Here is a 14,886-nt window from a genome sequence, read left to right as displayed (position 1 = left end):
TTGGACCGGCTGATTCCGGCCCTGTTTGCTGATGAAGAAGGAGAGCAGGGGGGGGGGGGGGGGGGGGGGGGGGGGCTTCTTCTCCTCTGTTTGAGAAACTTTTGAACAGTGACGGGATCAATAACCAGAGAAGAAGAAACAAACTAAATGCTATACGAGCAGAAGATCCCGATCAGTCACGTGATCCATGAGACCACAGAAGAAGAAGAGGACGTAGTCATCGTGATGTCAATCGTCGGTTTGTGGACGAGACAATGAAGAAGAAGAAGAAGAAGAAGAAGAAGAAGAAGAAGAAGAAGAAGAAGAAGAAGAAGAAGAGTAGGAAGGAGGAGGAAAAGAAAGAGGAGAAAAGGAAGAAGAAAAAGCAGGTGTGTCCTCTCCTACCTGTGTGGGCGTGGCTAAAATGGGCGTGGCTCCATCCTGCCCTTGGTCCCTCCATTTGTATTTCTGGTAACCGAGGTAACCACCACCTGACACCAACAGGAGGGGGAGGGGCCAGCGGCTGGGCAGGAAAGTACGACCTGAAGAGAGATCCCATTGGTCAACGACACCTGCAGGCTCTTCAGACTGTACCGTTAATCTCCAGCACTACATTTTACAGATTACATGTGAACACATCATGAACCTCATTAGTATATAACTGTGTTCATATGATCATGAAATATATACAAGATAGACATATTGTTTTGTTTTTTATGAATGCTGCATTGCTCTAAATGTTGCTGATGATGCAAGGAATTGTGGGACATCATCTCCTTTCCTTTGGTAAAGGATGCTCCAATGTATCCTTTGCTAAAGGAGATATTCAAAAAGGAAGCATTGAAGCACCTTTCCTCAGCATTGTGAGGACTCATCCAGCTCTCCCCGAGGCTGGCACTTAGATACTTCCGGGTCATTTCACTCGGTTAGGAAGGAAGCAAACAGGAAGTGAACCGGAAGTGAGGAGGTGCAGACAGACTCACCTGTGCTCACTGCTCTTTGCTGGCTGCAGCTCCGAGGAGACACTCTATAAATAAACAACACAAAGCTTCACAGTTAAAATAACGTGTAATCATTTCAAATAATCTTGCTAATCTCAGTCGTCACACGTTTAGATAGATAGATAGATGTGTACTTTATTCATCCCCATGGGGAAATTTGTATTTGTATTTAGGTAAATTCATCTGTTCACATGACGTAAACAAGGTAAATGAGACACATCCGGTTAATGTTACCTGAGCCGAAACCTTCATCACTCCGGTTCACACGCCTGTCACCTGTCGGACGTCACATTTAACTCACTGTTTGAGCTTTTAGACTCGATCAAACGTTAATTTACTGTAAACTGTGAACAGTCTGGTGGAGCCACAGACAGGTCACACTACGTCATTACGTTTGATTCACGCGGCCCTAAAAGTGACCTCTTCCCTGTCTGACGGCAGGCTGTTAGTTTTAATAGGAACACAAATGAAGTTAATATTAATAATACCTCCCAGTCAGTCCGCTGCACACCCTCCGCAAGGCCGCCGCCATGTTGTTTGCGTAAGTGACGTACGGACGTCGTGCATTACGGTAAACTGTGAGTGGGTATTTGTTACCACGAGTATAGTCTGCCAGGTGAACCCTGCTTCACTGTGAACGGACACTTTAGAAGTTTTCCCTCAATGCGTTCTGCCCAAAATCTCTTTAGCTTCAGGCAACAAGGACCAGACCAGTTTTGGGTTAAAATTAACTATTTCTAGCGGGAAACACTGAAGGAAAACTTCTCCCACGTGACGTGAACCGTCATCTGAGGCAGCTGCTGCCTGCGAGGTGAGACTGAGGGTAACAAATACACTAAATAATTAAATAATTAAAAGAAACAATTTTCATGACAATTAAATGAGATATAATGTTAATATTTTATTTCGTAAAAAAGGTGACCATGACAATGAATTAACTCTACTTATTAACATTAATACGTTAAGTCATCTTCTATAGAAAGCCCATAATACTCCAACTGAAACAGGTTTTGGGTTTTTTATATTTACACAAAGTGTTAATACTTAAAAGTGTTCCTTGTGTTATTTGTAGCCAACAAGTATCACTTTATAACATATTATGGGATGTCTGCAGCCTGGAACAGCCTCATCAAGACAATAATAATAATAATAATAATACAATTTATTTATAGAGCGCTTTTCACAGACAAAAAAATCACAAAGTGCTTTAACAGAGCAGAAATTTAAAAGCATTAAAAAACACAATGTGACCATAGGGTCAATAAATCACATACACAAAAAATTAAAATAAAAAAAATTAAAAATTAAAAATTAAAACATATTTTAAGAGCAGGTCTGGGACATGGGTTTTTACTCAAACACCAGCCTAAAAAGGTGGGTTTTGAGCTGTTTTTTGAAAGTATTCACAGAATCTGCGAGGCGTAGAGTCGCAGGCAGAGCATTCCAGAGCCTCGGCGCCACTGCCTCAAAGGCTCGGTCACCACGGGTCTTAAATCCTGTGCGTGGGACAGACAGAAGACCTAGAGCGTTTGACCTGAGAGTGCGGGCGGGTGAATATGGGTGAAGTAGATCAGCTGCATAAGTAGGAGCCTGACCTTGTAGTGCTCTGTAAGTGATGGTGAGAATTTTGAAGTGTATCCTAAATGCTACAGGGAGCCAGTGGAGAGATCGAAGTACGGGGGTGATGTGAGACCGTCGATTTGTCCTGGTGAGTAATCTGGCTGCAGCGTTTTGGATTACCTGCAGACAGTTAAGAGCAGATACACTGAGTGATGAGAAAAGTGAGTTACAGTAGTCAATGCGAGAGGAGATAAATGTGTGTGTGATCATCACAATCACAAAACCAGTCTCCTATCACCTGAAGAATACATCAAGGATTAGAGGACTGATGTCTCAACAGGTAAAACGTGTCCATGCATTCATCTTCAGCAGACTGGACTACTGTAACGGTGTGTTTACAGGTCTCTGTAACAAGTCAGTCAGAACGCTGCAGCTCGAGTCCTCACTAAGACCAGGAGGGTGGATCACATCACTCCAGTTCTGAGGTCTTTGCACTGGCTTCCTGTCCAACAAAGACTTGACTTTTAAACTCGGGCCCTATTTGTAGGCCTTGGCTCGTTCTGTCTCAGGGTTGGACCAGTAGTGTCAGCAGTAATACTATCAGTGTGAGTAGTAGTAACAGTAGTAGTACTATCAGTACGAGTAGTAGTAGCAGTACTATCAGTGTGAGTAGCAGTAGTATATGTGAATGTACTGTTTGTTGTGTACTGTAGGTAGTAGTATTAAAACCTCTTAAGCTCGGGCCCTATTTGTAGGCCTCTGCTCGAAAATGGCATACCCATACTAAAGTGACCGGCCTCTGCTCGAAAATGGCATACCCATACTAAAGTGACCAGAGTTCTGTAACTACAAGGTCTGTTTTAATAATTGTTGATGCTATAATCAGATAACACTTTGAGATTGTTCAGATGGGTAAATATTGTGTATATGTTGCTGGTTAATATAGTACATGAAGATATTATACAGCTCAAATTGAAAATATGCATTGTACTTTTATATACTATATAACTATATTTCACTTTTTTTATCACTCATATTATTCAATACATCCAAATACAGCCGTTAGAAATCATTTTGAGAGCCAGGGTCCTCTCAGAGCATGTTTCTGGCTCTCATTCATAGGATTTTCTCAGTTGATGTGTGTGTATGTGGCTCTAGCTCAGCCTATCATCGGTCGATTTCAGTCAATGAGCCCGCCTTCAACGCGTCAGAGTCTCAGGAAGGCGGGTTTCGAAGCAGGTGTTGATTGACAGAAGTTTCAGCGAGTAAAGTTGCAAGAAGTGCCGCGTATCCCCGAGCGTAAAATTCCATTGGCCGAAAGTCTGACCGCTCGCCCATGGTGGATTGACCCCCCTTCTACAGGAAACAGATCGGGAGCAGACAGGATGCAGTTGCCAACAATGATTGTAGCTTTGAACCGGACAATTTTCGATGTTATTGTCATCATTCTTCATAACAGGTATGCAAAAATCAACGATTCTTTTCGGTGAAGGGCACTGTCATGGTACCGTTGGTCACTCACAGCTTTCTACTGGTTCCACAGAGAGAAAAACCGAAGGTATTTATGCGTTCTGTGTCGAATGCTAAAGCTAAGCGATGTGCGGATCGCCGGATTAGCCGTTAGCTTCGTGGTGCAATATCGATGTGCAGTAAATATAACGGTGATTTTTGCCCAGGATTTCATGCTTTTATGCCACATTTTCTAGATGCTTATACTAGTAGTCTATAGTTGTGTTTGGAGTGTGTAAAAAGTGACTTATATGATAGTGTTGCCCATACGTTGCTGTTTAATCCGGTAAATAAAATGTACACATGTACAATTCTGGCTATCAAAATGAGCAATTTTTGGACGATATTTATGAGACCCCCTAAGCCCGAGAGCCCCCACATTTGGGGGCGTCGTGTGCAAGAGGTTCCTGCTGTTGGTTTATAAAGCACTGAATGGTTTAGGACCAAAACACATCTCTGATCTACTTCCTGTTCCCAGAGTCAGAACTAAACATGGAGAAGCAGCGTTCAGTTCTTCTGCTCCACATATCTGGAACAAAGTCCAGAAAGCTGCAGGTCTGCTGAGACCCTCAGCTCCTTTAAATCAGGACTGAAGACTTTTCTGTTTGCTGCCTTTAATTGAACCACATTCAAGGTTATTAATACATTTCTGCATTTTACTCCTGTATTTTATGTATGAATGTTTTTATTTTGCTTTGTGTTTTGATGCTTTTAATGGTTTTATGTGAAGCACTTTGAATTACCTTGTTGTTGAAATGTGCTCTACAAATAAACTTGCCTTGGAATCAACACCAGACAGACAGGATGTGAGAACATTTTAAAGGTTTTGGCTTCAAAATAAAAACTATTTTTTTTTATTTATTTTATCATTTTGGGCCATTTTCTTCATGAAAACGTCCAAAAGCTTAAAGACAAAACTTGCTGTATTTTATTATATATATTATATATTATAATATTCTGTAAAGCAAAAATGCAGATTCAGATAACCTTTAAATAAATGTTCCATTCATTATATTTGTTGACAAATAAAAACGTTTAGACGAACAGTTTATTATTTCACTAGTAATCACAAATAATCACTCGTAATCACTAGTAATCACTAATAATCCCTAATAAACACTAGTAATCACTAGTAATCAATGACTCTGATCACTAATAAAGGGACAAACTTCAGTGAGCAGAAACAAACTTTATTTGTTCCAAAAATAGACACGTTTTCAGCAGAAATATATATATTACACTTTAAAAACTCCAAATACTTCACCAGCAGTAGTACAGAGTACTCAGACAGTATTTCAGAGTACTATAGAGAACAGCAGTCAAGAAAAACACAAAAAAATTAAAAATAAAACCAGCTGTGCCCCGATGTGGGCGTGGCCTCGTGTGGGCGTGGTCTCCTGACATGTCATCGTTTAAAAAACTAGTAAAAATATTAAATATTTCAGAAAATTCACATTTAAACAGTCTACACTGTAAAGTCAAATAAAACAAAATAAATCAAGTACACTGCAAAAAGTAAAAGTAAAAACCCGCTACACCGGTCTGGTGCGCTAGCAGCTCTGTTTATTTGGCCTTTTGGTCAGCTGACAGGAAGTGATGTCACAGCTCACACGTCCAGGCCCTGACGGGACAGGAAGTCTTCTAGTGCGCTCAGTCGCTCCACCAGCATCACGTCCAGGTCCAAGTCATCGTCATTGGGGCCGTTGCCGTGGCAATGTCGCCGTGCCGCTACCCGTTTCCTGGGTACCATAGCAACAGGAAGTCCCGCCCCTAAAATAGACAGATAAAATATCTCTGATCATGTTTCATTGTAAACAACCAATCAGAGGAGAGCTAGTAACGTTTGCAGCACCGCTAACGGCTAACCAACAGGAGGAGAGCTAGTAACGTTAGCAGCACCGCTAACGGCTAACCAACGGGAAGAGAGCTAGTAACGTTAGCAGCACCGCTAACGGCTAACCAACAGGAGGAGAGCTAGTAACGTTAGCAGCACCGCTAACGGCTAACCAACAGGAGGAGAGCTAGTAACGTTAGCAGCACCGCTAACGGCTAACCAACAGGAGGAGAGCTAGTAACGTTAGCAGCACCGCTAACGGCTAACCAACAGGAGGAGAGCTAGTAACGTTAGCAGCACCGCTAACGGCTAACCAACGGAGGTTCACTTCAGTTACATGATGATGCCTTCAGGCTCTGCTCAGTGAACATGAGTACTGGCTGAAGGTACATTATAACGTTATCATGATGTGTTCACATGTCATCTGTAAAATGTATTTTTGGTGATAAACTTGAATAAATCCAGTAGTTTGAAGGAGATGTTTTCACATGAATATAAAATAGATATTAGAGATGAATTATGAGTTTAACTTCCGTCTAGGGCTTTTATTGTGAAAGGTAAGAAAAGGAAGGAGTGGCTCTGGGTTTTTTTTCCCAGCATACCTTGCGGCCTCTTCCTCTTCCTGGGTTGCGTGAAGTCAGGGAAGAGGAGGAGCCTGCGCCTCCTCTGCTGGCCAATTAGGAGCAGTGCACCGTTTTTTTCCCGCGGCTCCTCGAAGATCGTCTCCAGACTCCTGCAGTGTGACAGAAAAGCATGCTGGGAGATGTAGTTTGTACAGCAGTTCGACATCATTCTGTCTGTGTTCTTGATGTGTGTTTACTGTGTTTTGTCAGCTTTCACACTGGAATTAAAAGCATTTATAAAATATGGGATTTGTAGTTTTTACCTGTTTGTGGTGGGGGATTTGTAGTTCTTGTTCGTGTAAATCTCCTCCAGGCTGAACTCTGTCTTCTTTGACCTAAAAGTAAAATCTAGTTTAATATATTGATCTTATCCTCAGATTTTGTCTTTTTATCCCCCCCCCCCCCCCCCCACCACCACCACCACCAGCTGACCTTTTGACCTTTGGCAGTCCCATCGGAGTGAGCAGCGTTTCCCGCGGTGACGCCCGGCGGATTCGTATTTGTGAGACTCGTTTACAACACTGAGAAGACAAAAACACAGAAAACTAGTTGAGGACTTGAACTTAGAAAAAGAGTAAAACCATAGAAATAAAATAGAACATTCAAAACAACGTAGCAGGATGGTCAGAGGCCCGGATATCTTTTGAATACACTAAACAGACTTAAGCTAGTTAGCTGGCTCGTTAGCTAGCTTGCTAATTCCACCATGCTTTAATGCTACACTGGTTACAGAAATTAAGCCTCACAGTTGGTGGGACCACCTAAACTCTGTCACTTTGAAGGTCAAGCTACCTAGCCAACTAGCTAACTAGCCAGAGCTGCATCCGATCTTAGACTGTATATAAGAAGTGGGCGTAGTCATAGTGATGTCTCTAATTGTTTTGAAGCCTTGAGTTCTGCGATTTCGCTGTCGCCATCTTGTTTTTTTGTGCAACCAGTGAACAGGAAGTGACCATATCTGGACTGAGGAGTGACGTAAAGACGCCGTATACGTCTCTGGTAGAGACCTGTCAATCACCGTGTAGCCCCGCCCTAAATCATCCCCTGCTTTATGGTCTGTTTGACTCTAAATGGACCATAATGTACTAAATGAACATTACATTTATTACTGAGGTAATAAATCAAGAGAGAAGTAGAGTCATTTTCTCATAGACTTCTATACAACCAGAGGAGTCGCCCCCTGGTGGCCACTAGAGAGAATGCAGCTTTAACACATGAAACTTTGACTTCAGAACCAGAGGTTTTCTCCTGATCTATTTCTTTGGGGAAAACTTTGACATTCAACAGGAAGAGAAAAAAAACTCCACCTCTCCATTTGTGCTGAGAAACTCAGAGCCCGCTTCTGATTGGCTGACAGCAAGCGGAGCAGCAGACAGCCCATTGGCTGAACACAGGGGGAGGGGCAGTGGGCGTCGCCGGGGGAGGTGGAGGCTGCGGGTGCTGTGATTGGCTCGCTGCTTCTGCTGTCGCCGGGCAGAAAAAGTTGGGCTGCAACAGACAAGATTTTTATTGATTTTTACGTCCTATTTAAAACACAAACATTCACAAAAACAAATTTAAAAATTAAAACATTTTTTTTAATGACATACATTAAATTACACAAACTACGATTTTATAAAAAATGGACAAAATTGTCAAGTCAAGTGTTTATTTATTAGAATTACCTTGGTGTAGGCATTCGCACGTAACTGCAAAGACAAAACCAAATGTAAACAGGGTCAATAACTATAAAGATGACACTAAATGAATGAATCTATTATTTAAAAAAAAAATGACACGATTGAGATTAATAAAACTTATATAAATATTTATATATATTGTTAAAATAATTACTAGAAATTACTAAAAGTATTTCACTAATTCATATTCAACAAACGTTACAATGTCCTCGTGAATATTAACGACTATATTAATTATATATGAATATTAATGAGGGGTGATTTAAATATATCAGTCAACCAACCAGTGGTCGCTGCTCAGACTGGGCGGGACCGTCAAGTCCTTCAGAATCCGCAGAGGACTCCTAATAGCTCCGCCCCTCATGGAGTCTGACATCATCTCCACGGCAACCACTGACAGCCGCAGCATGGGGGCGGAGTTAAAGGAGGAGGAGGAGGAGCATAGGTGCCATATGTGGAAAGCACCGTGATTGAAGGAGAGGGAGAGCGGAGAGGTGAAGTCGGAGAAACGCCATTGGCCTGAAGAGACGTTGAGTGCTTCTGACTGCAGGAGGTGCAATGCATGATGGGAAGAGGAGCTAAGGAGAAAAGGAGGAGTAATTTATACATTTTATGAATATTAAAGTTTTTATTTATATAATATAAATAAACTTTTAATCCAAGTAATTTTCAAAGAAATGAAATGTGTAATATAAATAAATGAAATGAACCTGAGTAGCGGTGCTCTGTATCCATTCTGCCTGACGACACTGACGGCTTTCTCTGATTGGCCGGCTCCTCCCGCTTCTCTTCTTCTGTGCTTCCTGTGGTTGAACCTGTGCAGAGTGAGCGGTGCCTCCTCCTCTGCTCCTTTCCTGAAGGAGACCACCATCCGGCCCACAAACCTCCCGACATCTTCCTCTTCCTCTTCATCTTTTTCTCTGTTTTCTGGAAAAATACTAACATCTCTTCCTCTGTGGTTCTTCCTCCTTTTCCTTAACCTCCCCTCCTCTTCCTCCTCCTCTCTGCTCCTCCTCCTCTGTGCTGACTGGCTCAAACTAGAGAAGAGAGGAGGAGGTGTGGGTGAGTCCTCGCCGTCTGATGAAGAAGATGATGATGAAGGGGAGGCGGTAACAGGTGGGCGGTGGGCGGGGCTACACGAGAGGGCGGGGCTACACGAGGAAGCTCTCAAACCTAAAGAAGAAAAGAGAAAAAGATGAGTTTAGTTGAGAAATTGGTTAAATTAATTATGATTTTTGTGATTAATATTTGGATCAATTTGTAGAAATGTACATCTATTATGGTTCAAAAGTGTAAAAATGTATTATTATCATCGTCATTTATTCATAAACATCCTGGTAGATCGTCTCTTTGTTGTTGTTGTTGTTGTTGTTGTTGTTGTTGATGCTCCTCTGTGGATCACAATCATCCTCAGACCGTCCTGGAAGAGGAGGAGGAGATAAAGGAGAAAACAGACAGAACTCACCAGGAGAACAGGTGGCTCCTCCCCCTTCTCCTCTCCGCCTGCTCCTCTTCTTGCTCCTCTTCGTCCTGCTGCTCCTCTCCAGAGAGTCCAGGCGACGACCGAAGGAGGACAGAGCTCCTCGAAGGAGGCGCCGCACCTCCCACCGGTGAGCTGAGAGGAGGCGAGGCAGGAGGGAGGAGCAAGGGCAGCAGGGAGGAGGCGCTACAGGAGGAGAAGGAAGAGATGGAGCTACAGAAGGAGGAGGAAGAAAAGAAACTTGAGGAGAAGGAGGAGGAAGAAGAGATTTAGCGACAGGAGGAGAAGAAACTGAAGGAGGAGGAGGAGAAGAAACTGGAGGAGAAGGAGGAGGAGGACAGGGAAGAAGGGATGGAGGGACAGAAGGAGAGGAAGACGGAGGAGAACAGATGGCAGAAGCATAATAAAAAGGAGTAAAAAGGAGAGGAGGAGGAAAAACATGAGGAGAAGAGTTGTGAAGAGGAACAGAAGAACAAGGAGGAGAACGATGGGGACAAGAAGGAGGTGATGGAGAAGAAGAGACAGAAGCTGGTGTGGTACGGACAACATGAGGAGACATCAAAGAAGGAGGTGAAGGATGGAGGAAAGAAGGAAAAGAAGACAAAAGGGAGGAAGGAGGAGAAATAGAAGGAGGAGCAGGAGGAGAGAAAACTTCTGGAGGAGAAACAGCAGTCAGTACTTAATGTCGATCGCCCATAACTTTTAATTTATTTAATAAAATAACAATAAATACATTACAAAAATAAAATATTGATATTATAAATGAATAATGAAAGGAATACTTATGCCAATAAATAAAATAATAAATCAACCCCAACCTGTTTGTGTGTCTTCGTAATCATCAACCAATGGGAGAACAGGAGGCGTGGTCACGGCTGCGAGGCCACGCCCCCTGTCGTCGCTCTCCTTCAGTGTCAGCGGGCGAGTGAGCATGACTGAGAAACACGTGACAAAAAATTAAGAAAATAAAAGAAACTCATGAAAACAGTAAATAAAAATTAATTAATTCATATTTGACGTATTCACAATACAAATTATATACAATTACATTTTAATATTACAAAGTGAATATCAAGGACAAAATAATAATTTAGGCTTCTTCTTGCTTTATTATTAAATATTCTTATTTTAACATCACAGGAAAAGGAGAGCAGGGCCGTCCTTCAATCAGAGGGTCGGCGGTTCGATCTCCGGCTCCGCTAGTCGCATTTCGATGTGTCCTTGAGCAAGACGCTTATCCCCAAAAAATTGCTCCCTGCGGGTGTGTTAGAATCTGAATTGTAAGTTGCTTTGGATAAAAGCGTCTGCTAAATGACTGTAATGTAAAAATATATTAAAATTTGTAAGATATGCTTTAGGGAAAAATAAGTATCTTTTAAACGTTTTGCTGCTGCGTGATGAAGCCAAAATCTATCATAATATAGTATGTTTTCAGACAAGTCAATTAATGAATATATATATTATATACATACACATATATATATATATATACAGTATATATGACGCAAAGCTACTCTCGCGAGATTTCACCTATTTTGTTGGAAAAAAATCCCAGAAATCTTCCTGTAAATCTGAATGTTTTCACCGTTTCAGCTGATTAACGGGTGATTTTCACGGTTTAATTTCGTCATCGCAGAACTGTGTGTGACGTAACACGAACGGAGGGTTAGAGGAAGTGGGGGTGTTGCGGGTGGAAGTGAGAAGTGAGGGTAAAACGGGGTTTGGGGGCAAATAAAAAGGAAACTGTTGTCGAGCTAGCAGCGGCTAGCTGTCGTTAGCAGGCTTTAGCCGTCAACCGGGACATTTGAACGGTTCATTTTACCTTTTTCACGCCCCGTGGGTCCGTTAGTTTCCGTTAAATCCTATTATGTCTCATTATAGGCGGTTAATGGCTGGAAAATGCCGAATCTGGCCGGTATTTCCAGAGGAATCGGTGCCTCTGTTATCACCGCAGACCGGCATCAAGGTAACGGAACCCACATCTACGGAACTTCCGGTGGGGATGTCAAAATAAACGACCATGAACGATGGGAAAGCGGAAATGACGGCATTATCGTGCAGAGAGATAGAAAACCTTTCAAATTAAGACACATAATTTGAATTACCTGGATTTTGCTTCCCAAGACAGACAGAGAAATTTGAGGAAAAAACGGATATCATAAATCTATTGATTATTATTGTTAAATTATATATACATACGTGTAAATTAACAAGCCAAAAACCTATTTTTTGTGTTATTTACAAAGAGTTTGAGCTGTAAATAAAAACTTTAAAATGCTGTACCAACAAAAAGGCCATTTAAATATTAATGCCTGTGATACATGTATAAAATTACACGTCAGAATGTGCTCCTTAGTGTCCCTTTTACTCTTTCTTTATATCATTTTTTGCAGATTTTTTTAATGCTTTTATTTGTGTCTGTTTTTCTGCTCTTCTGTGGTCCCCAGCATGTTAGCTTGAATGTATGAGTACATCCCAAGTCTCTTAATTGCATCCCCGTTTCCCTCACTTGGGTCCTTTCCTTGCGTCCTAGTCCCTCCCACCAGGGATGCATGGAGGAAACCATGCGAGGAGAGAGGAGATATGTTTTAGGAGACATGAGACGTCCTTTTCTCAGTTGCGTCACGTGAAGCGACGTCTGTTTCTGATGACGGTGCTGATGATCACAGCTGATCAGCTGTCAGTCGGCTTTAACAGCTGGAGAGACTTTAGATAAGTTGGTGTCTGTTCACATGATCACTGTACTTAATAACAGTAACTAATAACACTAATAACTAATAAAGACACAGTAATCACCACTGTAGAGGTGTTTCTCTCTGTAGTCTGTTAAACTGTGTCCTGTGTTCTGTTTATAAGCTCAGGATCCATTTCTACCGGCGGAATGCGATCGTCTTATTTATGAATTATTTGCGTCTGTACATTTTGAAATTCAGATTGTGACGTCATTATTAAATAACCCAGAATATGATTATTGTTTCTCTTAAATGATAAAACTCATCAAACCCGACAATCAGGAATGAACAGCTGAATGAAATGATGATAAATGATGTAAAAAGTGTTTCGTCTCTCAGCTCTCTCTATATATATCTTTATATATATATCTAAATATAGATATATATACTCCACCACGGTCTATAACATGCACAGGCATGTCTGTATGTCTTTCTGTCCGTTATCGTCCAATCAGGCTGCAGCTATTATCTTTAACTGACCTCTGATCAGTCTGGACTTTGGAGTTGTTGTTGTTGTCAGAGCAGATTTCACTTTTCTCATGTCTCTGAGACAGAAAACAAAGATAACAGAACAGAGGATCGTTTTTCTTTTTTTGACTCATGATGCAGGTTTTCCCGCCTCTTCTTCTTCTTCTCCCCCTTACTCCTGGTCCTCCTCCATCCTTACTATCCAGCTGATGGCGGCCATGTTCTGGTTTTCCCGGGTGAGTACAGCCACTGGTTGAACATGCGGAGCATCATGGAGGAGCTGGTGAGGAGGAACCACTCCATCACAGTTTTAGTTGCAGATGCTTCGCCGTCAGTCAACTACAACAACAAGGTTTTCAAGGTGACGTCCAGTTCAAACACGACATGAGTTCAATGCTTTACAATGGTTTTCACTGGAGTCAATGACTACAACAACAGCTGTGACACAGCAAAGTTCATGATGTTCCTGGTGTACACATACACGAAATTTGACCTCTATATAGGGAGCAGTGGGCTGCCAATGACAGGCGCCCGGGGGTTCAGTGTCTTGCTCAGGGACACTACGACATGTTCATCATGTTCCTCATGTTCATCATGTTCCTCATGTTCCTCATGTTCCTCATGTTCCTCATGTTCATCATGTTCCTCATGTTCCTCATATATATATATATATATATATATATATATATATATGTATACTTGATATAGATCCTGAAGTGACTACATTAACTACATTATTTATCATTTGAATGATTTCTTAAATCAGAATCAGAACTGTTTGTTGCCGTTTGCACCTACAAGGAGTTTGTCATGGCGGGTGGTGCATAACATTAAACAATAACATTAAACAATAACATTTGTCATTCCTTTATAATTTTTCATATTAAATACATCAAAGATTTTTATGTGAAATGTGTGTTGTTGTTTTTTTAAGGTCGTTTGGAGGTTCAGAGGAAAAGCTCCGAAAACTTTGGCAGCGAACACAAAGCTCTCTGGTTGGATCCCTCAGAACGACCTGCTGGGTACACACACACACACACACACACACACACACACACACATATATATGCATACCTATCGTTTTCTTTTTTACAAAGGTGGATTTTTATCATTAGCCGGGAATCGAACTCAAGCCTCCCGCGCGGCGGCACCTGGTGATCAGCTGAAAAGCCCTAAAACCATTTCCATTTATTTCCTATGGTAGTCCTAAACCAGTACGGATGTAATATACCTTTGGCCGCTAGCAGCGCTGTGGAGCCGAAGGACTTAATAGATGTTTGATCTCCAGTCAGGCCGTCAGTGTTTAGAGCATCTCAACCTTTTCTGAGCCGCGGCACACCAACAACCAACAACGTTACAAAATGACACCTTTTATCATAATACTGCAGATATGCCAGAGATGTCAAACTCAATATTTGACATTTTCCCACGGCACACCGGACGATCTCTCACGGCACACCGGTGTGCACTGATTAGACTGTGACACACTTTTTCTACTTTTGGCTCTTTACACGACTCCAGTGGATTTTAAATGAATCCTCAACATGTGGTTGAAGTGAAGACTTTCAGCTTTAAAGGATAAAACAACAATATCACATGAAGCGTTTAGGAATTACAGACATTTGTATATAGTTTCCCACATTTCCAGAGGCTCAAAACTAAATAGACAGACGTGTTCATGGACCGATGAGTCGGTTTGGGATTGACAAAATCAACAGTTTAGTACATTCTTAAAAAGAAGGAATATCGGTTATTTTTTTATCAAACATGTATTAAGTCCTCCGGCTCCACAGCGCGGCTAGTGGCCAAACATATATTACATACGTACCAGTTTAGGACTACCATAGGGCCTATAAATACGGAGGTCCCGCCCATCACATGCCGTAGTGCATTGGTGGTTCAGTGGTAGAATTCTCGCCTGCCACGCGGGAGGCCCGGGTTCGATTCCCGGCCAATGCAAAAACATTTTTTTTTTGGGGTTCGTGGGTTAGATTAGATTGGGGACGTGGCTACCATAGTTT

The 14,886-nt window shown here is 41.8% G+C and overlaps 2 protein-coding genes and 1 non-coding gene across 6 annotated transcripts in view; 1 reads left to right on the top strand and 2 right to left on the bottom strand.

Annotated features, from left to right (window-relative positions):
- The window catches only part of pisd (phosphatidylserine decarboxylase), an 11,038-nt gene extending 9,513 nt beyond the window's left edge, over positions 1 to 1,525 (bottom strand). The window contains exons 1-3 of one of the 2 annotated variants that reach the window (XM_076078262.1): positions 1,469 to 1,525; positions 963 to 1,006; positions 385 to 521 (exon numbers count right to left, since the gene is read on the bottom strand). In XM_076078262.1, coding sequence (XP_075934377.1) covers positions 385 to 521; positions 963 to 1,006; positions 1,469 to 1,512 — 225 coding nt within the window. In that variant the 5' untranslated portion in view covers positions 1,513 to 1,525. Of the gene's footprint in view, positions 1 to 384; positions 522 to 962; positions 1,007 to 1,468 lie in introns of those variants that run through there. The other variant, XM_076078261.1, reaches the window with a different exon arrangement.
- Positions 1,526 to 5,218: 3,693 nt separating this feature from the next.
- LOC142933954 (uncharacterized) lies at positions 5,219 to 11,635 on the bottom strand. 3 transcript variants are annotated; one of them, XM_076078285.1, is made up of 11 exons: positions 11,488 to 11,635; positions 10,484 to 10,600; positions 9,651 to 10,319; positions 8,896 to 9,358; positions 8,470 to 8,763; positions 8,171 to 8,194; positions 7,814 to 7,994; positions 6,939 to 7,027; positions 6,770 to 6,841; positions 6,486 to 6,616; positions 5,219 to 5,819 (listed from the first exon to the last, which is right to left on the bottom strand). In XM_076078285.1, the coding sequence occupies exons 2-11, from the start codon at positions 10,596 to 10,598 to the stop codon at positions 5,656 to 5,658; spliced, it is 2,202 nt and encodes a 733-aa protein (XP_075934400.1). In that variant the 5' UTR covers positions 10,599 to 10,600; positions 11,488 to 11,635; the 3' UTR covers positions 5,219 to 5,655. The 3 variants fall into 3 exon arrangements, with proteins under 3 accessions (XP_075934400.1, XP_075934401.1, XP_075934403.1); XM_076078286.1 differs by having other exon boundaries at positions 9,651 to 10,316; XM_076078288.1 differs by having other exon boundaries at positions 9,651 to 9,878.
- Positions 11,636 to 14,753: 3,118 nt separating this feature from the next.
- Positions 14,754 to 14,824, top strand: trnag-gcc (transfer RNA glycine (anticodon GCC)). The gene has a single exon. It is a non-coding gene; the product is annotated as a tRNA-Gly (tRNA).
- Positions 14,825 to 14,886: the final 62 nt, after the last annotated feature.

The sequence above is a fragment of the Anarhichas minor genome, unplaced genomic scaffold, assembly GCF_050575085.1.
Source record: "Anarhichas minor isolate MPS153535 unplaced genomic scaffold, ASM5057508v1 ptg000064l, whole genome shotgun sequence".
Lineage (NCBI taxonomy): Eukaryota > Metazoa > Chordata > Actinopteri > Perciformes > Anarhichadidae > Anarhichas > Anarhichas minor.
This window is presented reverse-complemented; position numbering and strand designations above follow the sequence as displayed.

Bases quoted from the DNA above. Each gene is read 5' to 3' on its own strand.
- LOC142933954 (XM_076078285.1), bottom strand. From the start codon at position 10,598: ATGCTCACTCGCCCGCTGACACTGAAGGAGAGCGACGACAGGGGGCGT. The intron at 8,764-8,895 runs GTTCATTTCATT...TTTTCTCCTTAG, and splicing joins TACAGAGCACCGCTACTCAG to CTCCTCTTCCCATCATGCAT. The intron at 7,995-8,170 runs GTAATTCTAATA...TGTCTGTTGCAG, and splicing joins GTGCGAATGCCTACACCAAG to CCCAACTTTTTCTGCCCGGC.